Below are 27412 nucleotides of genomic sequence, written 5' to 3' on the forward strand. Positions count from 1 at the left end.
TCAAATATGCTCAGCACTTGTAGCTGAGATTATAGTAAATGGTCGGGGGAGGGGTCATCGCGTCTGACAATAAGCCAACAGCCGCATCAATATCTGTTAGAACATGAAAGAGCAAAGGAAGGGAGAATATCCATCAGCCAAGGTGACCTTCAAACACAACCAGCGGTTCGGAAATTAAAGAGAGTTAAAATATCATTGAAGAGGCTGTGGCATGAACGTACACACAGCACGCCTGAGGCAATAGTGATAGTCAAATCCTGGTTTAATGGTAAATATTTTAAGAAAATTAAAAAAAGAAATAAAACTATATTTTGAAATGCAGCCAATTTGTTTTCAGAGTGCTGAAAATCCCTGTAATCAAATCAGTGGAAACTGTTAAAAGCCAAGCTAGAAAATACCAGGTACCCAAAAAAGAAAATTTAGCTTAAAAAGTTAAAAGCAGAACTCACTTGAACAAAAATAAAATGATTGACAATTCTCTAAACAGAAAGCACTCCCTAACAATACTGAAGTATTCTGCTCAGGGCACTGTAAAGCAGTATTATTCACTTACAGCATGGCTCTATTATAAATGTGGATACAGGAATTTATAATGAAAAGGAACACTGACACTGGAACTGTGACAGCAGGGAGTCAAATGGCACAGACAGGAAATCTGTACAGACACAGATATTCAATATATAACATGCATATTACAAATTTCCGTTCTCATGGAGAAAAGCACAAAGGAAATTGGTGCAAAATTACAACTTTTTATATTATTAGAGTCACTATGTCAGAACTGCATCTCTCTGGAACTGGCCCTATCTACCATACCTATAAATGCTAATACCACTTGACTGCATTAATTCAATAAACCTCTATGCCTTTCTCAATCAAATACATGGTCATTTAAATATTGTTACTGGTCCTGTCTCTACCACCTCCTCCGGAAGTTCATTGCAGATACTACCTACTCGTTTTCTAAAGATGAAACTCGTTCAAACACCCTCCCTTTCATTTTAAGTCTATGCCTTCTAGGTTTTTCACACCACTGCCACAGGTTATTTATGCTTCTCACAATTTAACTTTATTTGATCATGTCACCTCTCAGCCTCCTTTGCTCTGGGCTAAACAGACCCAGCCTATCCACTCTCCTTATAACACAAACCCTTCTATGCAGGTGACATCCTTGAGAAACGTTTTCTGTACAGTTTATAAACCAAAGTATAGAAAAGCTACAGCACAGAAACAGGCCTTTTGACCATTCTTGGCTGTGCCGAACCATTTTCTGCCTAGTCCCACTGACCTGCACATGGACCATATCCCTCCATACACCTCCCATACAAGTATCTGTCCAATTTATTCTTAAGTATTAAAAAAGAACCCGCATTTATCACCTCGTCTGGCAGCTCATTCCACACGCCCACCACTCTCTGTGTGAAGAGGCCCCCCCTAATGTTCCCTTCAAACTTTTCCCCCTTCACCCTTAACCCATGTTCTCTGGTTTTTTTCTCCCCTTGCCTCAGTGGAAAAAGTCTGCTTGCATTCACTCTATCTATACCCATCATAATTTTATATACCTCTATCAAATCTCCCCTCATTCTTCTACACTCCAGGGAATAAAGTCCTAACCTATTCAACCTTTCTCTGTAACTGAGTTTTTCAAGTCCCGGCAACATCCTTGTAAACCTTCTCTACACTCTTTCAACCTTATTAATATCCTTCCTGTAATTTGGTGACCAAAACTGAACACAATACTCCAGATTCGGCCTAACCAATGCCTTATACAACCTCATCATAACATTCCAGCTCTTATACTCAATACTTTGATTCATAAAGGCCAATGTACCAAAAGCTCTCTTTACGACCCTATCTACCTGTGACGCCACTTTTAGGGAATTTTGTATCTGTATTCCCAGATCCCTCTGTTCTACTGCACTCCTCAGTTTACCCTGTATGTTCTACCTTGGTTTGTCCTTCCAAAGTGCAATACCTCACACTTGTCTGTATTAAACTCCATCTGCCATTTTTCAGCCCATTTTTCCAGCTGGTCCACATCCCTCTGCAGGCTCTGAAAACCTTCCTCACTGTCCACTACACCTCCAATCTTTGTATCATCAGCAAATTTGCTGATCCAATTTACCACATTATCATCCAGATCATTGATATAGATGACAAATAACAATGGACCCAGCACTGATCCCTGTGGCACACCACTAGTTACAGGCCTCCACTCTGAGAAGCAATCCTCTACTACCACTCTTCGGCTTCTTCCATTGAGCCAATGTCTAATCCAATTTACCACCTCTCCATGTATACCTAGCAACTGAATTTTCCTAACTAACCTCCCATGCGGGACCTTGTCAAAGGCCTTACTGAAGTCCATGGAGACAACATCCACTGCCTTCCCTTCATCCACTTTCCTGGTAACCTCCTCGAAAAACTCCAATAGATTGTTCAAATATGATCTACCATGCACAAAGCCATGTTGACTCTCCCTAACAAGTCCCTGTCTATCCAAATGCTTGTAGATTCTGTCTCTTAGTGCTCCCTCCAATAACTTACCCACTACCGACATCAAACTTACCGGCGTATAATTTCCCAGATTACTTTTCATCTTTTTTAAACAACGGAACAACATGGGCCATTCTCCAATCCTCTGGCCCCTCACCCGTAGACACTGACATTCTAAATATTTCTGCCAGGGCCCCTGCAATTTCAACACTGGTCTTCTTCAAGGTCCGAAGGAATACCCTGTCAGGTCCTGGGGATTTATCCACTTTAATTTGCCTCAAGATAGCAAGCACCTCCTCCTTTTCAATCTGTACAGTTTCCATGATCTCACTACTTGTTTCCCTTAATTCCATAGACTTCATGCCAGTTTCCTCAGTAAATACAGATGCAAAAATCCCATTTAAGATCTCCCCCATTTCTTTTGGTTCCGCACATAGCCGACCACTCTGATCTTCAAGAGGACCAATCTTATCCCTTACAACCCTTTTGCTCTTAATATACCTATAAAAACTCTTTGGATTATCCTTCACTTTGACTGCCAAGGCAACCTCATGTCTTCTTTCAGCCCTCCTGATTTCCTTTTTAAGTATTTTCTTGCACTTTTTATACTCCTCAAGCACCTTATTTACTCCCTGTTTCCTATACATGTCATACAACTCCCTCTTCTTCTTTATCAGAGTTGCAATATCCCTTGAGAACCAAGGTTCCTTATTCCTATTCAATTTGCCTTTAATCTTGACAGGAACGTACAAGCTCTGCACTCTCAAAATTTCCCCTTTGAAGGCTTCCCACTTACCGATCACATCCTTGCCAGAGAACAACCTGTCCCAATCCACGCTTTTTAGATCCTTTCTCATTTCTTCAAATTTGGCCTTCTTCCAGTTTAGAACCTCAACCCTGGGACCAGATCTATCTTTATCCATGATCAAGTTGAAACTAATGGTGTTATGATCACTGGAACCAAAGTGCTCCCCTACACACACTTCCGTCACTTGTTCTAACTCGTTTCCTAATAGGAGATCTAATATCGCATCCCCTCTAGTTGGTCCCTCTATATATTGATTTAGAAAACTTTCCTGAACACATTTTACAAACTCTAACCCACCTAGACCCCTAACAATATGGGAGTCCCAATCAATATGTGGAAAATTAAAATCCCCTACCACCACAACTTTATGTTTCCTGCAGTTGCCTACTATCTCTCTGCAGATTTGCTCTTCCAAATCTCGGTGACTATTGGGTGGTCTGTAATACAATCCCACTAATGTGGCCATACCTTTCCTGTGTCTCAGCTCCACCCATAAGGACTCAGTAGACAAGCCCTCTAATCTGTCCTGCCTGAGCACTGCTGTAACATTTTCCCTGACAAGCAATGCTACCCCCCCCCCCACCTTTCATTCCTCTGTCTCTATCACATCTGAAACATCAGAACCCTGGAATATTAAGCTGCCAGTTCTGCCCCTCCTGTAGCCAAGTTTCACTAATTGCTATAACGTCATAATTCCACGTGTCAATCCATGCCCTCAACTCATCCGCCTTCCCCGCAATACTCCTAGCATTGAAATATATACACCTCAGAAAATTTTTACCACCACTCACAACCTTTCTATTTGCAGCTTTGCTTGAACTTTTAACATCATTTATTTTCACCCCAGCCCCACTGTCAGCTCTGGCGCTCTGGTTCCCATCCCCCTGCAAATATAGTTTAAAGCCTCCCCAACAGCACTAACAAACCTCTCTGAAAGGATATTGGTCCCCTTGTAGTTCAGGTGTAACCCGTTTCTCTTGTACAGGTCCCACCTGCCCCAAAAGAGGTCCCAATGATCCTGTAATCTGAAACCTTGCCCCCTACACCAGTTCCTCAGCCACTTGTTCATCCTCCAGAGCATCCTATTCTAACCCTCACTGGCACGTAGCACAGGTAGCAATCTTGTGTAGTTTAATCATATTGCGGTAAACAGCACTGCAGTGAGTACACCAAGTGCAGTCTAACCAACATTTTGTGCATCAGTAACAGGATGTCCCAACACTTCTACTCAATGCTTCGGCTGATGAAGACAAACATGCTTATGCTTTCTCCAACACCCTGTGTTGCAACTTTCAGGAAACTACACATACTTGTATTCCCCCCCAAGGTCTTTCTGTTTAACAACACTTGGGAACACTGCACCAGCTTTCCCTCGCTCACAATTATTCGGGAAACTACCTTCAAACATCCTTGCTCTAATCACCTCTCCTCCCAACCCCATGAAGCACAGCAGCTCCAATACTGGCATCAGCTTGCAATTATAACAACCAAAATATATGTAATCAGTTTACAACATAAAATACAAGTACCAAATTATACAACGATTTAGTAGAATACAGTGGATTCTGGTTAATTGGCCAAGAGTTAATCAGGGTACTGTTTATTTTGGACAACTCTTAAAGAACAAAACCAAAATCAAGAATATAACCAGGATTCCCTTTGCTTATTTGGGACAATATGCCACTTAATTAGGATAAGAGACTATTGCCAGTTTCTAATTAGCGTCAGTCACGCGCATTTGCATGGCTGTTAGGCAATACACTCTGCTTAGAGCGATCAGTTTTTAAATAGTGTCAGTTGTATGTGTTTGGTATTCAAAAAGCAGTGATTTTTGTCACTGATAGTTGGAGAGAAAGGAGCAGTAAGACAATTCAGAAATCTTCTGCTCACCGCAGTTTTAAGTACTTCTGGCTTGGAGATGTCAGAAACAGCTGGGAGTGAAATGAAACAATTTTTCTACTTCAATAAGTTGGGAATTATGAACGTATTGACAATTATCTTGAATGTTACAATGATAATGAAGATTTGGAGGATGCAATCATCGAAAGCATTATATGAAGGCAGTCCATTATCATCAAGGTGTCTGCACTGAGTTTGTTCATTTACAGTCAGTCAAAAAACATGGTGTTATATTTTGTAACTTTAGAACATTAGATTAGATTATGAAAACACACAGTCCTCTTTTATTGTCATTTAGTAATGCAAGCATTAAGAAATGATACAATATTTCCTCCGGTGTGATATCACAAAACACAGGACAGACCAAGACTGAAAAAACTAACAAAACCACATTAATTATAACATATAGTTACAACAGTGCAACAATACTATAACTTGAGGAAGAAGTCCATGAGCACAGTAAAAAGTTCAAAGTCTCTCAAATGTCCCATATCTTACGCAGACGGGAGAAGGAAGAAAAACTCTCTCTGCCATGCCCGAACACAGTCTGACTCTGAGCCATCCAAAAACTTCGAGCCTCCGATCAGCCGTCTGACACTGAGTACTAAGCGCCATCTCTGTCTGAACGATTCAACCTCAATCTCAGTCGCCAAAAGCAGGCAAAACCGGGGATTTTAAGGCCTTCCCTCCGGAAGATTCCCGACTGCGCAGTAACAACAGCAGCAAACTAGCGTTTCAGAAATTTCTCCAGATGTTCCCCTGTGCTTTCACGGCTGTCTCCATCAAATCAGAATTGTCCACTAATTCATTAACATCAAACTAATTCAAAGGAAGACATTGCTGTGGAGCATTTCTTACTCTTGTGGGGTAATGTCCTTTAGCCTTGGGGTATCCACCATTGAACACAGAACATAAAACAAAGAAATCTACAGCACATTACAGGCCCTTCAGCCCACAATGTTGTGCCGACCATGTAAACTACTCTAGAAACTGCCTAGTATTATCCTAACACATAGCCCTCCATTTTTCTAAACTCCTTGTACCTATCTAAGAGTCTCTTAAAAGACCCTACTGTATCCGCCTCCACCACTGTTGCTAGCAGTATATTCCACACCCCCACCACTCTCTGTGTAAAAAAAAAACTTACCTCTGACATCCCCCCCTTGTACCTACTTCCAAGCACCTGAAAACTATGCCCTCTCGTGTTAGTCACTTCAGCCATGGGAAAGCCTCTGGCTATCCACACGATCAATGCCTCTCATCATCTTATACACCTCTATCAGGTCACCTCTCATCCTCCGTTGCTCCAAGTAGAAAAGACCAAGTTCATTCTACCTATTCTCATAAGACATGCTCTCCAATCCAGGCAACATCCTTGTAAATCTCCTCTGTACTCTCCTGTAGTGAGGTGACCAGAACTGAACACAGTACTCCAGGTGGGGTCTAACTAAGGTCTTATATAGCTGTAATATTACCTCACGGCTCTTGAACTCAATCGCATGGTTGATGAATGCCAACACACCATATGCCTTTTTAACAACACTGTCAACCTGCGCAGCAGTTCTCAGTGTCCTATGGACACAGACCCCAAGATCTTGCTGATCCTCCACAGGGCAAGGGTCTTGCCATTAACATTATATTCTGTCTTCAAATTTGACCTACCAGAATGAACCACTTCACATTTATCTGGGTTGAAGTCGATCTACCATTTCTCATCCCAGTTCTGCATCCTATTGTTGTCACGCTGTAACATATGACAACACTCCAGACTATCCAACAACAACTTTTGAGTCAAAATTCATTGCTTGAATTTTCTCAGCAGACTTGTATAATCCTTGTGTGTCAATTGTGTGACTACAGTAAGTGATGCTTGGTTTAAAGAACCCATACATTATGTTATGCTCTGAGCCCATAATCTAATCTTTTTAACACTGTTTTGAGGCTTTGGAGATGTTCCTTGTTATCTTTACTGGTAATAATAATGTCATTCAGGTAATACTGATGCCTGGGCAGCCTTGCAACACCTAGTAAATTGCTTTCTTTCTTTTTGGCGTGTGCGTGCGCGTGTGTGCGATGTTGGCGGGACGATGTCTTGTTCATGCCTTTACAAGGCGCGGAGCGAGACAGAGACACCGCTGTGTGGTGCGCCACCCCTCACACAGACATTTTGCAGTACTTTTCTCTTTTATTTTACGAGGTCGAGTTGCGATCTCGACACTCAACCCAGCACAGATGGAAAGCGTACTCGGGAGCAGCCCCGACTACTTGCACTAATTTTTTTTTTAAACTCAACCATCTGAACATGTTGGGCTACGTATTTAACTCAGCGTTCCTTGCTGTTTTTCTTCTTGTTCAAGTGTCTCGCTTGAACAGGTCCATAGCCATGTTCTGTTCGCTTTAAAATTACCTCAAAACATTAACCTACTTCAAAGGAAGACACAGGAGTATGAAATGTGGGTCTAACCGAGTTTACTTTAGGTAAGGTGCGCACGTATCACATGGTAGTTTTCTCCAAGCTCCTCATCAATTATGTGCTTTCTCACTGCGAGGAAATCAGGTATCATCAGCTCTCAAGGGAACAACAGATGTAATGTCAGCTTCAGTCAGGACTGTGGATAAGTGCCACTGAATTAACTCTGTGCTAAAATCATAATATATATTTAGTTTGCTTTAATGCAATTAATGTGATTTTTGAGCTGAGCTACATCCTTTACTTGGACTTGGAAAACAACAGCAAGCTTGATTTATATTTCAAAATTTAGTTGCATTTTCCCACTTTGTTGCCTAGCATTTGAAAACCTTACCTCATTTCTCTTTTATGTAATCATGGTCATGCTTTATTAAGTTCTAGATTTGTGAACATCATTCACAGGCAGACTCTGTGTACCCAAATCCTTTCAGTTACTTGAATGATTTCTTGAGGAAATTGCGATCACAAGAACGATATAGTCAGGTGGGCTTTCCATAATTCTATGCAATAATAGCAGTCTTAAGTAGAGCATAAAATCATAGTGGACAGTCTGCTAACTGAAAGTGTACTGGCATTCCAAGTGTATAAAGAAACTTGGCTAATATAAGAATAGTTGTACTTCAAAACACATTAAATTCGTGTAATATTGTTTCAACTAGACACAAACTTAAGTATTATGGTATCTTGATCGTGGGAAAGAGAAAAATGTGCCAAAGAAATAAGTAGATACTAAAAATAGAGTACTTCTATAAATTCTTACTGAATGTCTCTTTCTCTTAATGTGTTTTCTTCTTCTCATGTACTTTAAGTTGCAGTTACAGTGCTTATAAAAGTTTTCATGTTTTATTGTTTTAGAACATTGAGTCACAGTGGATTTAATTTGGCTTTTTCTGACACTAATCAACTGAAAAAGACTCTTTTGGGTCAAAGTGATCTAAATTAGTTACAAATATAAAACACAAAATAATTGATTGCATAACTATTCATCTACTAAATAAAGAATTTAGTAGATGCATCTTTGGTAGCAATTATAGCCTTGAGTCTGTGTGGATAGGTCTCTAAAAGCTTTACACATCTGGACACTATAATTTTCCCCATTCTACTTTACAAAACTTCTCAAGCTCTGTCAGATTGCATGGGGATCATGAGTGAACAGCCCTTTTCAAGTCTAGCTACAAATTCTCAATTGAATTGAGGTCTGAACTCTGACTTGGCCACACCAGGACATTAACTTTTGTTGTTTTTAAGCCATTCCTGTGTAGCTTTGGCTTTATGCTTGGGGTATTTTCTTGCTGGAAAACAAATCCTCTCCCAAGTTGCAGTTCTCTTGCAGACTGCATCAGGTTTTCCTCCAGGATTTCCCTGTATTTTGCTGCATTCACTTTACTGTCTGCCTTCATAAGGCTTCCAGGGCCTGCTGCAGTGAAGCATCCCCACAGCATGATGCAGCCACCACCATGCTTCATGGTAGGGATGGTGTGTTTTTGATGATGTGCGGTGTTTGGCTTACACCAAACCAAGCATTTAGTCTGGTGGCCAAAAAGCTTAATTTTGGTTTCATCAGACCATAGAACATTCTTCCAGCTGTCTTTGGAGATTCCCACATGCCTTCTGGCAAACTCTAGCTGAGATTTCATGTCAGTTTTTCTCTACAGTGGCTGTCTCTTTGTCAATCTCCCGTAAAGCTGCGACTGGTGAAGCATCCAGGCGACAGTTGTTGCATGCGCAGTCTCTCCCACCTCAGTCACTGGAGCTTGTGAATCCTCCCGAGTTGTCATACATCTCTTGGTGGCCTCCCTCAGGAGTCGCCTTCTTGCACGGTCACTCAGTTTTTGAGAACAGCCTGCTCTAGGCAGATGTGCATCGGTGCCATATTCTTTCCATTTCTTAATGATTGACTTATCTACTGTATACTCCAAGGGATATTCAGTGACTTGGAAATTTCCTTGTATCCATCTCCTGACTTGTGCTTTTCAATAAGCTTTTCGTGGAGTTGCTTAGAGTGTTCTTTTGTCTTCATGGTGTGGTTTTGCCAGGATATTTACTCATCAGCATTTCAAACTTTCAAATAAAGGTGTACTTTTACTACAATCAATTGAAACACCTTGACTGCACACGGTGATTGCCATGTAACTAGTTATGTGACTTCTGAAACCAACTGACTGCACCAGTGATGATTTGGGTGGAGAATACTTATGCAATCAATTATTTTGTGTTTTATGTCTGTAATTAATTTAGACTACTTTGTAGAGATCTGTTTTCACCTTGACACAAAATAGTCTTTTTCTGTTGATCAGTGTCAAAAAAAGCTGAATTAAATCTACTCTGATTCAACGTTGTAAAACAAAAAAAACATGAAAACTTCCAAGGGGAGGTGAATACGTTTTATAGGCAATCGAAATGTTTTGTAAATATTAGGTAACTAATTGCCAAAACATATCTACTCTTAACTATTGTAGTTTCCTGTCTCAGATAACATTATCTGAAGTCGGTCAATATAAGGCAACAATGACAAATAAAAAAAACACATGCAAATTCTTATGGATTATGACAGACAGCTTTACAAATGTGGCATTGAGAAAATAAAGACTGGATTTTGTTTTAAAAATGGCTTAATGGTCATGTATTTTAAAGAATGCTTATTGGACACTCTTGATCCAATCATATTTTATACAGTTGCTAGCTCAGGTAGGCCTCCATTAATTTAATGGCTTACCCATTCTACCCTAAGCATGGTTCCACTCTCCACTCATAGTATAGACCCTATCACTTTATCTCCCCAACCACTGATCTCTTGACAAAATACCAAAAACTAGAACCTCATCTGTTCCCCATCCATCACATATTTGATCTTCTCTGAATCCGTCTCCTAACTGCTATTTGTACTCATCATGATTTAAACCTGCTTTTTCCTCCGCATCACTCCGGCCTTTGTCCCGAACCTTGAAAGGAGGACTGCAATTCGCACTGTCAATTCTGTTGTTCATCTGTATTGCCAATTCACCAATGTCCAATACCTTGGGCCTTTACACGACTTCCCACTGCCAGGTGAAGAGAAATTCTCCCTGAAAGTGGCAACACAGTTAGATATTGTGGTGAAGAAAAAATATAGTTTGAGGAGATTTGGTATGTCACCAAAGACTCTAGAAGATGTCTACAGATGCGCCATAGAGAGCACTCCAGCTGCTTACTTCACCATCTGGTATGGAGGGGCCACTGCACAGGATCAGGTAAAGCTGCAGAGAGTTGTAAACTCACGCAGCTCCACTAATGTCATATGAGTCCTGCTCACCCAACCTGCAACAAATGTTCCAGGCACAATTACAATGTTTAAGATACATTTAGACAAGTGCACGGATAGGAAGGTTTAGGGCAGTGGTTCCCAAAGTGGGTGATATCGCACTCCGCCCCCCCCCCCCCAAGTGGTGGTGGGAATTTGTAAGAGTGTGATAAAGATAAATTGAGCAGTGGGGGACAGATGAGGGAGTTCAAGTTTAAGTTAAGAAACGTCGCACCCCATCCCCCAGAAGCAGTGGGAATTTCTGAGAGGGCGATAAAGATAAATTGAGTGGTGGGGGAGCTCTTGGTAGCATGGGGGACAGCTGAGGGATTACAAGTTTAATTTAAGAAGTAAATTACTTATTATAAACATTTGATCCTCAGTGCCTCATAACTGATTGCAATGATTACATAATCATCTCATCTCATGCTAACCCACTGTTCTCTTAGACTTTGCTCAAATTATGTTATAGTTGTTGAAAAACCAATGTGATTCTTCTGTATTTGGTGTACCATGAGAAATCTGCACTCAAGAAATCATGTTATTTTGAGCCCAATCTGTGTATTACTGCCATTCATGACTGCAGTACAGTGTTAACTAGTATAATTCTCATACTCTAAACACACAGTGACGCAATTCCTGTGAAATTAGGCATGGTGTTCCGTGGGATAACATACAGAATCTGCCCATTCAAATGGTCTTGACCACATTTCTCTAGCCCACTGCCCCACTTTACGTATCTTCAGGCAGAGAGTTAAATTTTGCCTGAGCTATGATAACATTATAACTTTCCACTTTATTGATCATAGTGCTTGAGGTTGGACTTAAACACTGGCTGATTGACTGTTGTCGTTAATCCATAACAAAAATGCCAGAAGCACACCAAATGAAAGGTGTCAACAGTATAGTGTGGAATATCTGAAATATGGATTACACCAGCACCAAGCCACCGACTGCAGCCAATGTGTCTGTTGTGTGAAGAAGTTTTTTTTCCAAATGAAGCAATGAAACCGTACAGGCTCCTTTAACATTTGAAGATTATATACTCTGATAAACAGGTGTGAATTTGGCTCATTTTCACTCACTTCATGAAAACTTTCAAAAACAGAAAACATGATTGCAAGCACTTTGCAATAAAGCAGTGATGGTTTGCATGCTTCATACAGCATTTCATCACTCATTGCTGAATCTGGAAAGCCCCACACAATAAGAACTGATTCTACCAGGTGGTTCGAGTGCAATTTTGCACAACTCACCATACCAAACAATTCAAGCGATTCCACTCAGCGACAACCCTGTTCTCCCACTTAGATATTCTTTTCTTTAGTGCCCAGCCCCTAAAATTTATTGCTGAAGATGACAAATGGCCCATGTTATCACAATGCCATTTTTCAGTTCATACTTACAGCAAATATGTGGGCATTTTGTGGGATTACATCATATGAACAATTACCACCTTAAACAACTACAATTACTTTACTGGGATTGCCTCACTTTGAAATGTTTCATGTATTTTCTATTTCATCTTGGTTAAATTTTTAAAAGTTGATAAATGTGACATCAAATTTAAAGAATTCATACAGATGTAATTATGAGTTCATTTTCCATACATTATGTAATGAGTCCAACTTGTTAGAAACAACACTTATTGTGCAAATAGGACTCATAACTGGGACTTACCTTTTTTCACTGGAATGATTTCACAGTAAGTAGGCAAGGTGCCAAAATGTTGCCGTTTGCATTTTGTTACAGCAGCAGTCCACACTTTCGCACTTTAGCAGTGTGTTGGGTAAGAACAGACATAGTGCAGAGCCTTTTCTCTACCCCAATATGCGTAATGCTCAAAGATAACCCCTTACTGTCAGTGCAACATTTACATTACACAGATACTGTCTCTTATTCTTTTCAAGAATGCTGAAGTTGCATTAACTCAAATTCCTCACTCACTACTGCAACATTCATGTCAACTTAGGACTTAATGGAGACTATTATATCTTATTTAACTTTGATCCCTGATAGAAGCAAGAAAAGTTCTCATCCTAGTAGTTTCTGGTGCATTAATACCCTTCCTCGCAGCTGAGAACATTTTGATATCACTGCATGATATCCATGTTCAGTTGCTGGAAAAGAAATCAGTATTTCTGTTAAATACACCTGTCTTCCTCTCAATCCACTTCTTATATTTAAACTGATAATTATGAAAATTTTACCAAAAATTAAATTAAAATAGTTTTGAAAACCTACTGAAATATTTCATTGCTATCAACTTGAAACTTTAAAAAATCTTTAACTGAATAATTTTATTAAAAATACTACGTTTGATTGCATAAATATACAACATTTTTATCACATGCACGTCCAACTCATCATTACTGAAGTAATTTTATGTTATTGGTCTCAAACATATAAATAGATTACCAAAACTGGAATGGATGCAGTTGGAATACACATCATAGTTTAAAGCATTGCAGAAGTTAATAAACTAAATCTCTTTTTTTTTTGCATTTATGTAGTTCCTTTATGATAACAAAACAACTTCCAATCCCTGAGCATTGTTAAACAACGCAGAGACTATTGCATTGACAGGGTATAGTTTTTACTCTGACAGTGAACAAAAAAGCTTCAAGGTAAAGTATTTTGTAAAACAATAATGCATTTTTATATATATATATATATAGCTAAAGCAAATAAGCTCAATAATAATGGGATCTAAGTGAGAAATGATAGTGTACAAGTAAAAATATAAAGTGCCACATCTAATAACTTTGAAATAATGTAAAACATAACTGTATTTTGTTCGTAAGGGTGAACAGAGATCTTGAACTGATATTCTTACTTTTGAAAGCCTCAGTGCTCCTACAGCAACAACTAAACTCCATGTTGACAGGAGTTAAGGAAATCTCGGGCTCAGGTTTCTTACCCAGTTGTGAGATGACAACATTCACTGCTGAATGGAAATAAAAATGGTACAGTTTAGTGCTTCTCACTTCTCCAACTTGGACAAAATATTGAATGATTTTCCATAATATACCCTTTGATATTGTGGCATCATGAGTGTATAAAAGTGATATAATGTGGAATATTTATCCCTTTATTCATGGCTTTTGGTTATCAATAAGCCATCACAGGCCAGAAATTATTGCATTTTCTTAATATCCCTTAAGAAGTTTGTTAAGAACCACCTTCTTGAACCACTACAGTCTGCCTGGTGAAAATAACCCAAAAGAGGGTGTTCCTATACTTAAACCCTGTAACGATGTATAAATGTGCTGGCAGGTGTCGTGGTGGAGGCAGATACGACGGAGGCATGAGTAGGAAATGGAAATGTTTGGACATTGTGTAGGTAGAAGGGACTAGTTCAGTTGGGCACTTAATTACTAATTTAGTTAGTTTGGTACAACATTTTGGCCAAAGGACCTGTTCCTGTGCTGTTCTGATCTATGTTCCATATTCGTAATATAAAGTATGAGCTTTTACAAAATCACTTACTGTACATAATGGAAGTTATGACGGCATTATAAAATATGAAAATTGATATAATTATTTAGATACAAAATAAATCAGCCTTTGGTCCTAGATGGCGGGTAATTTACATAACCACAACAAATGCTACAAGTCAGATTCTGGCTTGATCGCCTGTTCAAGATAACAGTGCAACTGGATTTACTGAACTGAAGAAGGGGAAAAAAACTAAGAGCCTTTTAGCCCATGTGAAATAATTGATCCCCTGTAAATTAATTAGTAAGTACATAGAACATTTCAGAAACTGCCAAAGAGAATAGTCACTGCTCATGTGTTTTTTTTCCTGGTCCTTTCAAGAGTACATAGGAATGATTTTCCTCATGTGTCACCGTGGAATTCCACATTGTAATGTCCTCTTGGTATAGGAAAGTACCATCCAAGATGAATTTAAATAGCATTACTAATTTCCAGCTCCTAAGTCTCTTGATCCAACAATTCTGCAAGTTCTGGGTTCACAACATTTTGTAGAGTGTTTCAAAGTTATATCATATTTGCATGTTATGTATTTGTCCTCCTAATTAAGTGAATTCCAGTTAATTAGGATTCATTGGGACCAGTACATTTTGGCCCAAATTAGCAGCTGCCCCAATTAACTAAAAATTCATGGAAATAGTTAAAAAGGTATAAAAAAGACAAGCTTTCATTTAATAGAGTAACAAATTATGTATTTAAATGAAATACAGAACAAATTAGAATACTGTCAAAACTATTACAGTACTAGAAAACTGTGTATTAGTAGTTGCTAATAGTTATCGATGGAGGAATTCATCCAGTGTACACAGGCGTATTCGCTTGATTGACTGTAAATGAACAAAATTAGCAGAGATGCCTAGTGCAGATAATGGACTACCTTCAATAAATGCCTTCATTTTGCATCTTCCAAATCTTCAATTTCATTGTAACATTCATGATGATTGTCGATACCTTTAAATTTTTTGTAGGCCCTAATTTGTTGAAGTAGTGAAACCATTTCATTTTCACTTCCATTCGTTTCTGACATCTCCAGTCTGAATGCCTGAAAACACAGTTCTGTATTGTCTTACTGCTTATTTTGTACGAACTATCAGTGACAAAAATCACTTTTTTGAACACCAAAACATGCAACTGATACTATTTAAAAAATATCGCTCCAAGCACGGTGTAGTGTCCAATAGCCACATGACTGATACTAGTTAGAAACTGTTTGGCAACAGTCTCCTGTCCCAATTAAGTGACATGGTGTCCAAAATGAATGAAGGGCACCCTGGCCATTTTCTAGATTTTTATTTTGTTTTTCAAGAGTTGCCTCAAATAAGCAGATGTCCCATTTAGCCAATGGCTCAATTAACTGGAATCCACTGTACCTAAACAGTAATTTTTAAATGGATTATATAACCACAAAAAAGCTCATTTAGATTTCTACAACTCTCATTGGCAGCAATGGGCTGACTAGGATTAAACAGTGGCTATTTTACATCTGTGAAAATGACATACAATAAACATCCTTTCTTCAGTAAACATTCAGCTGCTTTATATTTCTAAACACTTAAGATTCCTTAGGTAATCAATTATTCTGTACAATCATAACAAGTCATCATCCATAGTTTTACAAATTGCCTTCTTGTTGGGATTGTTTCGCTAATAATTCATAAGATGACTGGAATTATTAAAGTTTATGAAGTCATTTTCATGTTGGAAGATTTTGAATGAACCATCCAATATGAATACTGATATAATTTGGGGTCATGAAGTGTGTGAAGTTAACGTAACTAGAGAGAAGGTTCTTGGGAAACTGAACGATGTGAAGGTAGATAAGGCCAGATGATGTAAAATCTAGAGTTCCTCAAGGGAACATATTGCCAGTCAAATCTGTTGGAATTCTTTGAAGAAATAACAAGCAGGATAAGCAACAGCGAATCTGCTGATGTTGTGTACTTGGAATTTCAAAACGCCTTTGACAAGGCTGCTTAAAAAGCTACAAACCCATGGTATTACAGAAAAAAATTCTAGGATGGTAAAGCAGTGGCTGATTGGCAGGAGGCGAAGAGTGGGAACAAAGGGAGCTTTTTCTGACTGGCCATGACCAGTAGCGTTTCACAGAGGTCTGTGTTGGGGCCAATTTTTCTGTTATCTGTCAATGCTTTGGATGATGAAATTGATGGCTTAGTTGCAAAGTTTGCAGATGGCATGAAGACTGGTGGAGGGGCAGATATTTTTGAGGAAGTAGAGAGGTCACAGAAGGACTTAGACAGATTAGGAGAGTGGGCAAAGAAATGGACAATGGAATACAGTTTTTAGAAGTGTTTGGTCATGCACTTAGGTAGAAGAAATGAAAGGGCTGACTATTTTCTAAATGGGGAGAAAATACAAAAAAACTGAGGTGCAAAGGGACTTGGGAGTCCTTGTGCAGGATTCCCTAAAGGCTCATTTATAGGCTGAATCTGTGGTGAGGAAGGCAAATGCAAAGTTAGCATTCATTTCAAGAGGACTAGAATATAAAAGCAAGGATGTAAAGTTGAGGCTTTATAAATCACTGTTGAGGCATCACTTGAAGTATTGTGAGCAGTTTTGGTCCCCTTATCTCAGAAGGGATGTGCTGAAACTGGAGAGGGTTCAAAGGAGGTTCACAAAAATGATTCCAGAATTGAACGGCTTGTCATTTGAAGAGTGTTTGATGGCTCTGGGCCTGTACTCGCTGGAAGAATGAGGGGTGACCTTATTGTAACCTATTGAATGCTGAAAGGCCTCGATAGAGTGGATGTGAAGAGTATGTTTCCTATGGTGGGACAGGCTAAGACTAGAGGACACAACCTCAGAATAGAGGGACATCCATTTAGAATGGAGACGAGAAGGAATTTCTTTAGCCAGAGAGTGGTGAACCTGTGGAATTCTTTGCCACGGGAAGCCGTGGAGGCTGTCTTTATGTATATATAAGGCAGAGGTTGGTAGTTTCTTAATTGGTCAGGGCATGAAGGGACACTGGGAGAAGGCAGGAGGTTGGGGCTGAGAGGGAAAATGATCAGCTATGATGTAATGGCAAAGCAGACTCAAAGGGCCAAATGGTCTAATTCTGCTCCTATATCTTATGGTTTTATAAGTTAGATGTAAGGTAAGTCAATTATAGACTTATTATGAAAGCTATGAATGACTGCATATTCATGGAGAAAACCTAGGAAATTATAGTTTTAGATAGATAAATATTTCACTCTTCTTCTTAAAACAATGTTATTGCAGCAATAGCCCACGTGGCACAATGAAAATATCTCCTGAGGAGTCGCCTGAACATTAAGCCTGATGGCTTAGCTATGTGAACAATGAAAGGAACTGAAAAAATAGAGGAAAAAGCAATAGATCTCAATAGAAATAAAAAAGGAGAAAGAGTTAAGTAGAGAGACAATAGAAAAACAAATGTGGAGGTGAACTTTGCGGACAACCTTCTAGGGACCTGACTTCTCAACTATTTCTTGGTCTGGAGTGCATAGTTGAGCATTTTTTTTAACAATGCGCAGTTGCATCTTAGCACCACAGGCAATCTAAGGTTGAAAAATTAAGGCAGTTCTCTTGTAGACCCGTTTAGTGAAGACATAATCTGCAGACTCACTGGCTGTCAAGGCTATTGACATGACTGAATGATTTTTAATTTTCTTTGGCATTTTCAAATATTAAATAATACTCAGAGCATAACTAGTTACCTTTCTCCTACATAGCCCATGTCTCCCATTTGTTTGAAAACAACTGCCACGTACATCTTTCCCTCCCCGCTCTTTCTGCATTCCGCAGGGATCGCTCCCTACGCGACTCCCTTGTCCATTCATCCCCCCCAATCCCTTCCCACCGATCTCCCTCCCGGCACTTATCCTTGTAAGTGGAACAAGTGCTACACGTGCCCTTACACCTCCTCCCTCACTACCACTCAAGGCCCCAGACAGTCCTTCCAGCTGAGGCGACACTTCACCTGTGAGTCGGCTGGGGTGATATACTGTGTCCGGTGCTCCCGGTGTGGCCTTCTATATATTTGTGAGACCCGACGCAGGCTGGGAGACCATTCCGCTGAACACCTATGCTCTGTCTGCCAGTGAAAGCAAGGTCTCCCAGTGGCCACACATTTTAATTCCACATCCCATTCCCATTCCCATTCTGATATGTCTATCCACGGCCTCCTCTACTGTCAAGATGAAGCCACACTCAGGTTGGAGGAACAACACCTTATATTCCATCTGGGTAGCCTCCAACCTGATGGCATGAATATTGACTTCTCTAACTTCCGTTAATGCCCCTCCTCCCCTTCACACCCCATCCCTTATTTTATATATTTTTATATTTTTATTTTCCCCCCCCTCTCTCTCTCTCTTCTCTCCCTCTGTTCCTCTCACTATAACTCCTTGCCTGCTCTCCACCCTCCGGGCTCCCCTCCCCCTTTCTCTTTCTCCCCAGGCTTCCCATCTCACGATCCTCTCCCTTCTCCAGCTCGTAGATCCACCCCTCCCCTCCTGTCTTCTCCTATCATTTCGGATCTCCCCCTCCCACTTTCAAATCTCTTACCGTCTCTTCTTTCAGTTAGTCCTGATGAAGGGTCCCGGCCCGAAACGTCGACTGTACCTCTTCCTATGGATGCTGCCTGGCCTGCTGCGTTCACCAGCATTCTTTGTGTGTGTTGCTGTGTCTGGATTAGCTTTAACTCAGGTTTAGCAGGCAGCTTGAGAGTGAAGGAGCTACGGAAAACTGGGTTGCCCTATTGCACTCGTCTGGAGGTCTATCAAAACAGCAGTTGGCCAAGGATGAATGTCACTGCTGGAAACTGGGACTACTACTGAAGATCTTCCTCCAATGTGCTCTCAAGGAAAATCTGAATTCACTTTAAAAACTGTTCTGTTTAACTCAATATTTCACATTTAAAATTCTCATAATTATGTTGTTTGTGAGGCAGAGTCACTTGAGTTGATTTCATAGTTCTTTTTTCATGCCCTCAGGTGGAAAATATCACTACTCTATCCAATTCTGAGCTCACCCTGCATGCGCACATGCCACTGAATAACATTAGGCTTAGCACACCAAAGTTCAGAAGTCTTTTGCATTCTTACAAGAAATTATCATTTGGTCATCTTTAATACAGTGTAAGCATGCATGATCTTGCACTGCTGTGTAACAATATGAATGAAACAGCAGTAACTGCCTCTCCCTGTTTACACCGAAATTCCAGAGCTACGCAATAAGCAATTATTAGCTTGGTGCCAGACTTCATTATTTTTATATTAAGCCCTGCATATACCAGGAACCAAGTCAAAATCATTCAAACTTGTGATAATTAAAATACTTGATTAATTATTCAGGACATTTCCAAACAAAATTATTAGAAACACATGAGAGGCTGGAAATTCAAAGCAACATACACAAAATGCTGGAAGAACTTAGCAGGTCAGGTAGCTTCTACAGAAATCAATAAACAGTTGACATTTTGGGCAGAGACCCTTCATCAAGCAGTAAAGAACAGGGGGAAGATTCCAGAATAGAAAGATGGCAGGAAAGGAAGGAGAACAAGCTAGAAGGTGATGGGTGAAGCCAGGTGGGTGGGGGGGGGGGTGAAGTGATAGGAGGACAAGGCAAAGGGCTGGAGAAAAAGGAATCTGATGGGAGAGCAGAGTGGATTATGGGACAGAGGGAAGGAGGAGGGCTATCAGGGGAGGTGATAGGCAGGTGAGGAGAAGAGGTAAGAGGCCAGATTGGGGAATAGAAGTGGAAAGAGGGAAGGAAAAAAATTACCAGAAGGAGAAATTGATGTTCATACCATCAGGTCAGAGGTTACCTCAATGGAATATGAGGCGTTGCTCCTCCATCCTGAGAGTGGCCTCATCAAGGCAGAAGAGTAGGCCATGGACTGGACTGACCATGTCTGAACAGGTATGGGGATAGAACTTTAAATGGTGGCCACCAGGAAATTCCGCTTTGTATGGATGGAGCAAAGGTGCTTGACAAAGCGGTCTTCCAATCTACCTCGAGTCTCACCAGTGCAGAGGAGACCTCATCGGGAGCGCCAGCTGCAGATAACCCTAACAGATTTGCAGGTGAAGTGTTGCCTCACCTGGACGACTGTTTGGGGCCCTGAATAGAAGTGAAGGAGGAGGTGAATGGGCAGGCGCAGCACTTCTGTCACTTGCCAGGATATGTGCCACGAGGGAGATTAGTGGGGAAGGACGAATGTACAAGGGGATCAGGGAGGGAGCGATCCCTGTGGAAAGTGGGAGGGGAGGAAGGTAAAGATGTGCTTGGTGGTAGGATCCTGTTGAAGGTGGTGGATTTTGCAGGGAATGATGTGTTAGATATGGAAATTCATGGGTAATAGTGAGCTCAAGAGATACTCTATCTCTGTAAAGGCATTGGGAAGATGGGGTGAGGGCGGATGTCTGGGAAATGGAGGAAATGCAGGTGAGGGTAACATTAATGGTGGAGGAAGGGAAACCCCATTCTTTGAAGGAAAAGGACATTTGTGGTGTCCTGGAAAGGGAAGTCTCATCACGGGAACAGATGAAGCCAAGACAAAGGAAATGACAAAAGGGAATAGCATTTTTGCAAGAGACAGGGTGGGAAGAGGTATAGCCAAGATAGCCTTGGGGATCGGTAGGTTTATAAAGGCTATCGGTAGACAGTTTGTCTCCAGAGATGGAGGCAGAGAGATCTAGAAAGGGGACAGAGGTGTCAAAAATGGGTTATGGGTTAAGCTCAGCATGGGTGCATGAAGCAGCACCAACACAATGTGTATTAGGATATATTTTACAATAATATTCTTTAATACATTTTCTCTCCTTCTAAAGTTACACTTGTGGTTTGGAGCTCTTGAATTCTGAGACCACACATGCTTTTATACCTGCAATACACTAATGTCACAGTGAAACTCTGGATTGACAGTTAGAGTGAGGTTGCTGTGGTTGCTGACGTGTCTGAGTGCCAACTATGACTGATTTTCTGATTTGCAAATCTGAGCATGCTTACTTTAATTAATGGAATTATTGGTATGTTAAATAAAGGCAAGGTATGTTCAATAAAGATAAGAGAGGCATCAAATTCCCTGTATGTGTCCACATACTTGGCGATAATAAAGGATTCTGATTCTAAATTGAGCAGGTTTTAAAGATTTCATAGAATCATCTAGCATGATTGTTTTCAAAACTTAAGATTAGGAAAGTTCAGAAGATTCTTGCTCGGTATATAATATCTAGTAAGGATGTTTTTAAATAACTTTGCATATATAGAATCTGTTTTTAACTAACACACTTCAGATTCTTGTCTAGATTGTAGGTACACCATCTAGGAACCCTCATTTATGTCATAGGTATGCGTGCTACAGTTCTAGGTGGAGGTACAACTTGGTGAACAGCACACCTAAAGCCTACAGTATTTTAGAGAAGATGCCTCCTACATATGCTAACCTAGCACACTGCTAATGTTCAGTTATAAGTGGATGCAGTGAATATTTTGCTTGTTTTCAATCGGCAATAAGTAACTTAAAATTCAGTAAGACAAAAGCAAAATAGTCTGAATGCTGAGAACCTAAAATAAAATTAAAAATGCTCTGCTGGTCAAGTAGTCATGGTATAGAATAGAGTTAATTTTTCAGGAGAAAGACCTTTCATCATACCTGGGAAGAACGTTTAAATGCAACAGGATAGCATGGTAGTGTAGTGGTTAGTACAACACTTTACAGTAGAGGGGACCCAGGTTCGATCCCCGCTGCAATTCAATGGTACGTTCTCACTGTGACTGCAAGTGTTTCTTCCGGGTGCTCCGGTTTCCTCCCACAATCCAAAGACGTACAGGCTGGTAGGGTTAATTGGTCATTGTAAATTGTCACGTAACTAGGCTAGGGTTAAATCAGTTGATTGCTGGGTGGCGCAGCTCGATATTCTGCACTGTATCTCAATAAAAGTTTTAGTAACTTACAAAGGAAGAAGGACAATAGAACTGAATGAAAAAGTGTGTAATGATGTGGAAGACTGAGAGAAGAGATAAAATTGCACAGAGAAAGGGGGTGATAATATGTCAATAAAAGAAACAAGATATATTTCTAGATGATGATGAAATCCAACTTGCACAAACAGTACTTATTACCTGTAACTGCTGAATTCAATGTTACATCTATAAGGTTGCAAAGCACTTAACTGATAGAACATTTTCTGTTGATCTTCATTGGAAGTTCAAGGATAAACATAGAAACATAGAAAATAGGTGCAGGAGTAGGCCATTCAGCCCTTCGAGCCTGCACCGCCATTCAGTAAGATCATGGCTGATCATCCAACTCAGAACCCTGTACCAGCCTTCCCTCCATACCCCCTGATCTCTTTAGTCACAAGGACCACAAGGAGGTAAGCATGGGAGAGAAATAACTAGATGATCAAAGAAGACTAAACATATGCACACTTCCTTTTTGGCAACTTTCCTGTCATGTGTTTTCAACATAAATTTGTATATCAGCACTGATAGTCGTTGCTCTCCACACCCATCAGACTGGCTTTGTATGCCCCCACGAGTTGTGCTTTAGTGGTCTCTGAATTACATGTTTTCTCTTAAGCTTTATTATTAAAGAAGTTTAAACAACCAATTAATTCCACTTCTAAAGCTGCCTCCCCATATCTCCGTCCTCAATCAAAATCCTAAATAATAAAAATCCAAAGTCCTGTGGTGTTTGTTCTGAGCATTCCCATGCCTCTGAAGCATGGAACATGATGGACCCACAATATGGATAGAAACATCCAGTGAAGCACAATACACATTGATTGTCACTCCAGGAATATTCAATGGTGTATATGTGGCACACAGGTACAGCCAGACCCTCACATCGATTGTAAAGCCTGTTTTTTTGTGAGACACAAGACAGACCACAAGACCATGAGACATAGGAGCAGAACTAAGCCATTCAGCCCTTTGAGTATGCTACGTCATTCTACCATGGTTGATTTATCCCTCTTAACCTCATTCTCCTGCCTTTTCCTGGTAACTTTTGATGTGCTCACGAATCAAGCACCTATCAACCTTCGCTTTAAGTATATCCAATGATCTGGCCTGCACAGTCGCCTGTGGCAGTAAATTCCACAGATTAACCACCCTCTTGCTAAAGAAATTCCTCCTCATCTCTGTCCTAAAGGGATGTCCTCCTGTTCTGAGGCTGTGCCCTCTGAGACTCCCCCATGAGAGGAAACATTTTCTCCACATTCACGTTATCTACACTTGCAATATGTGATAGATTTCGAACAGATTCTCCCTCCGCCATTCTTCTCAACTCCATTGAGTACAGGCCCAGAGCCGTCAAATGCTCCTCATACATTAACCCTTTCATTCCCAGGATCATTTGCATGAGCCTCCTCCAAACACTCTTCAATGCCAGCACATCCTTTCTTAGATAAGGGGCCCATCCTTTCTCAGACCTGCCTGAGCATATCCAGAATATCCTATTATAGAACATAGAATAGTACAGCACAGTACAGGCCCTTCGGCCCACAATGTTGTGCTGACCCTCAAACCCTGCCTCCCATATAAGCCCCCACCTTAAATTCCTCCATATGCCTGTCTAGTAGTCTCTTAAACTTCACTAGTGTATCTGCCTCCACCACTGGCTCAGGCAGTGTATTCTACGCACCAACCACTCTGAGTAAAAAACCTTCCTCTAATATCCCCCTTGAACTTCCCACCCCTTACCTTAAAGCCATGTACTCTTGTATTGAGCAGTGGTGCCCTGGGGAAGAGGCGCTGGCTATCCACTCTATCTATTCCTCTTATTATCTTGTACACCTCTATCATGTCTCCTGTCATCCTCCTTCTCTCCAAAGAGTAAAGCCCTAGCTCCCTTAATCTCTGATCATAATGCATACTTTCTAAACCAGACAGCATCCTGGTAAATCTCCTCTGTACACTTTCCAATGCTTCCACATCCTTCCTATAGTGAGGTGACCAGAACTGGACTCAGTACTCCAAGTGTGGCCTAACCAAAGTTTTATAGAGCTGCACCATTACATCGCAACTCATAAACTCTATCCCTCGACTTATGAAAGCTAACACCCCATAAGCTTTCTTAACTACCCTATCCACCTGTGAGGCAACTTTCAGGGATCTGTGGACATGTACCCCAATATCACCCTGCTCCTCCACACTACCAAGTATCCTGCCATTTACTTTGTACTCTGCCTTGGAGTTTGTCCTTCCAAAGTGTACAACCTCACATTTCTCTGGGTTGAACTCCATCTGCCACTTCTCAGCCCACTTCTGCATCTTATCAATGTCTCTCTGCAATCTTTGACAATCCTCTACACTATCTACAACACCATCAACCTTTGTGTCGTCTGCAAACTTGCCAACCCACCCTTCTATCCCCACATCCAGGTTGTTAATAAAAATTACGAAAAGTAGAGGTCCCAGAACAGATCCTTGTGGGACATCACTAGTCACAACCCTCCAATCTGAATGTACTCCCTCCACCACCACCCTCTGCCTTCTGCAGGCAAGCCAATTCTGAATCCACCTGGCCAAACTTCCCTGGATCCCATGCCTTCTAACTTTCTGAATAAGCCTACTGTGTGGAACCTTGTCAAATGCCTTACTAAAATCCATATAGATCACATCCACTGCACTACCCTCATCTATATGCCTGCTCACCTCCTCAAAGAACTCTATCAGGCTTGTTAAACACGATCTGCCCTTCACAAAGCCATGCTGACTGTCCCTGATCAGACCATGATTCTCTAAATGCCTATAGATCCTATCTCTAAGAATCTTTTCCAACAGCTTTCCCACCACAGACGTAAGGCTCACTGGTCTATAATTACCTGGACCATCTCTACTACCTTTTTTGAACAAGCGGACAATATTCGCCTCCCTCCAATCCTCCGGTACCATTCCCGTGGACAACGAGGACATAAAGATCCTAGCCAGAGGCTGAGCAATCTCTTCTCTGGCCTCGTGGAGCAGCCTGGGGAATATTCCGTCAGGCCCCGGGGACTTATCTGTCCTAATGTATTTTAACAACTCCAACACCTCCTCTCCCTTAATATCAACATGCTCCAGAACATCAACCTCACTCATATGGTCCTCACCATCATCAAGTTCCCTCTCATTGGTGAATACCGAAGAGAAGTATTCATTGAGGACCTCGCTCACTTCCACAGCCTCCAGGCACATCTTCCCACCTTTATCTCTAATGGGTCCTACCTTCACTCCTGTCATCCTCTTTTTCTTCACATAATTGAAGAATGCCTTGGGGTTTTCCTTTACCCTACTCACCAAGGCCTTCTCATGCCCCCTTCTTGCTCTTCTCAGCCCCTTCTTAAGCTCCTTTCTTGCTTCCCTATATTCCTCAATAGACCCATCTGATCCTTGCTTCCTAAACCTCATGTATGCTGCCTTCTTCCACCTGACTAGATTTTCCACCTCACTTGTCACCCATGGTTCCTTCACCCTACCATTCTTTATCTTCCTCACCGGGACAAATTTATCCCTAACATCCCGCAAGAGATCTCAAAACATCGACCACATGTCCATAGTACATTTCCCTGCAAAAACATCATCCCAATTCACACCCACAAGTTCTAGCCTTATAGCCTCATAATTTGCCTTTCCCCAATTAAAAATTTTCCTGTCCTCTCTGAAACCAATTGATATTTCTAGAAACCAATTCAGGAATAATTTCATTCAGTAATTTACTGTCCTCATGACAACCCTTCCGTCTGCCAGCATTTTTAGTGCTCTATTGAGTTACACTTTTGAGTCGGTTTATTTATTCTTTGCTTTCTAATACTACCAGATAAAAATGGTTTCACTTTGCCTTATTTAGTTAATATTATATAACTAAAATCTTTGAGAGCTTTTTGATTGTTATATTAGACTTATTGCTACTATCAGGAAAAGAATATTCAGCAATGACACTTGATCTTAATCTATATGATATAATGTATAATTAAACAATGAGTGTAAGGCACCATCCTAATGCTTTGCCTATAGAGCTGCTTTTCTTTTGAAAATACTGCTCCTTTCCTGTTCTTGTACCTTAAATAAACCCTAGCCTTCAGGCTCTCCCAAGCCTTTAGATGCCACTCAGAACGAGGTGAGTGAAAGCAACCTGGAGGCAATTCATTCTTTCGCATCATTCTTTGATCAGCAGCCTCGCCTTTATTACTCGCTTGTAGAATTACCATGACATAATCAGATACAGGAGAGAAAATGGAAGTTTTATCATGTTGTATTGATATAGTAGGCTGCAAGTCAAAAGATCTGAAGGCTGAATCAGAATCCTATTATTGTAATCAACACATCATGGTACTTCTGATCTTAACTGTGGCAAATTTGTAATCGAGGCGATGAATTTAAAATCTTTCAGGCAAAAAATGTAGAACTATCCAAATGCATGCAATGCCACTTTTATTTTTCCTTTGCTGAAGGCAATAAGGTGTGCTAGGGTACCATGACAAATAGGTTCCAGTACTTCACCTCGGTTGAAATTACTCATAGGTGAGCATCTATAGCCTCTATGTTCAACTGTAGTCTGGCATGAAGCAGAAGTCAATCTTACTCTCTTTTAAAGTTCATGCAGAAATATGCTTTCTAGCATGTTGCATTTGTGGAGAGTGCAATGCATCCTTGGTTACTGCTGGACTTGGAGAATAGGAGATCTTCAAAAAAAAGTGAGAAACTACCTATTCATGGTGCAAACATATGGCATGATGTCACTACATCCTGTGACCCCATTAAGTATTTACACAACTCTCGCTACTTCACCATTTTGCTTTCAGACATTTCACAGTTAATGCAGTTACTCCATATCCAATGTGGCTTCCTTACTCAGTTTGACTTCTCTGTTATGCACTTAACTCTGACACTATGCTGATTACTTGAACTGAGAACTTTGCAAACCTTTCAAAGCACTTCATCACAGTAGACCTGAGTGCAACCAGGCAATAGTCATTGAGGCAGCTCACCC

At 40.6% G+C, this 27412-nt stretch overlaps 1 protein-coding gene across 6 annotated transcripts in view; it reads right to left on the reverse strand.

The window, feature by feature from the left end:
- The window catches only part of eva1c (eva-1 homolog C (C. elegans)), a 123607-nt gene that overhangs the window by 59072 nt on the left and 37123 nt on the right, over positions 1-27412 (reverse strand). For 4 of the 6 annotated variants that reach the window (XM_072260092.1, XM_072260087.1, XM_072260090.1 and 1 more), the window contains exon 2: positions 13790-13900. The exons of 1 other annotated variant lie outside the window; for it this stretch is intronic. In XM_072260092.1, the coding sequence (XP_072116193.1) occupies positions 13790-13900 (111 nt within the window). Of the gene's footprint in view, positions 1-13789; positions 13901-15325; positions 15360-27412 lie in introns of those variants that run through there. One more of the 6 variants, XM_072260088.1, reaches the window with a different exon arrangement.

The sequence above is a fragment of the Mobula birostris genome, chromosome 6 (assembly GCF_030028105.1).
Source record: "Mobula birostris isolate sMobBir1 chromosome 6, sMobBir1.hap1, whole genome shotgun sequence".
Taxonomy (NCBI): Eukaryota; Metazoa; Chordata; class Chondrichthyes; order Myliobatiformes; family Myliobatidae; genus Mobula; species Mobula birostris.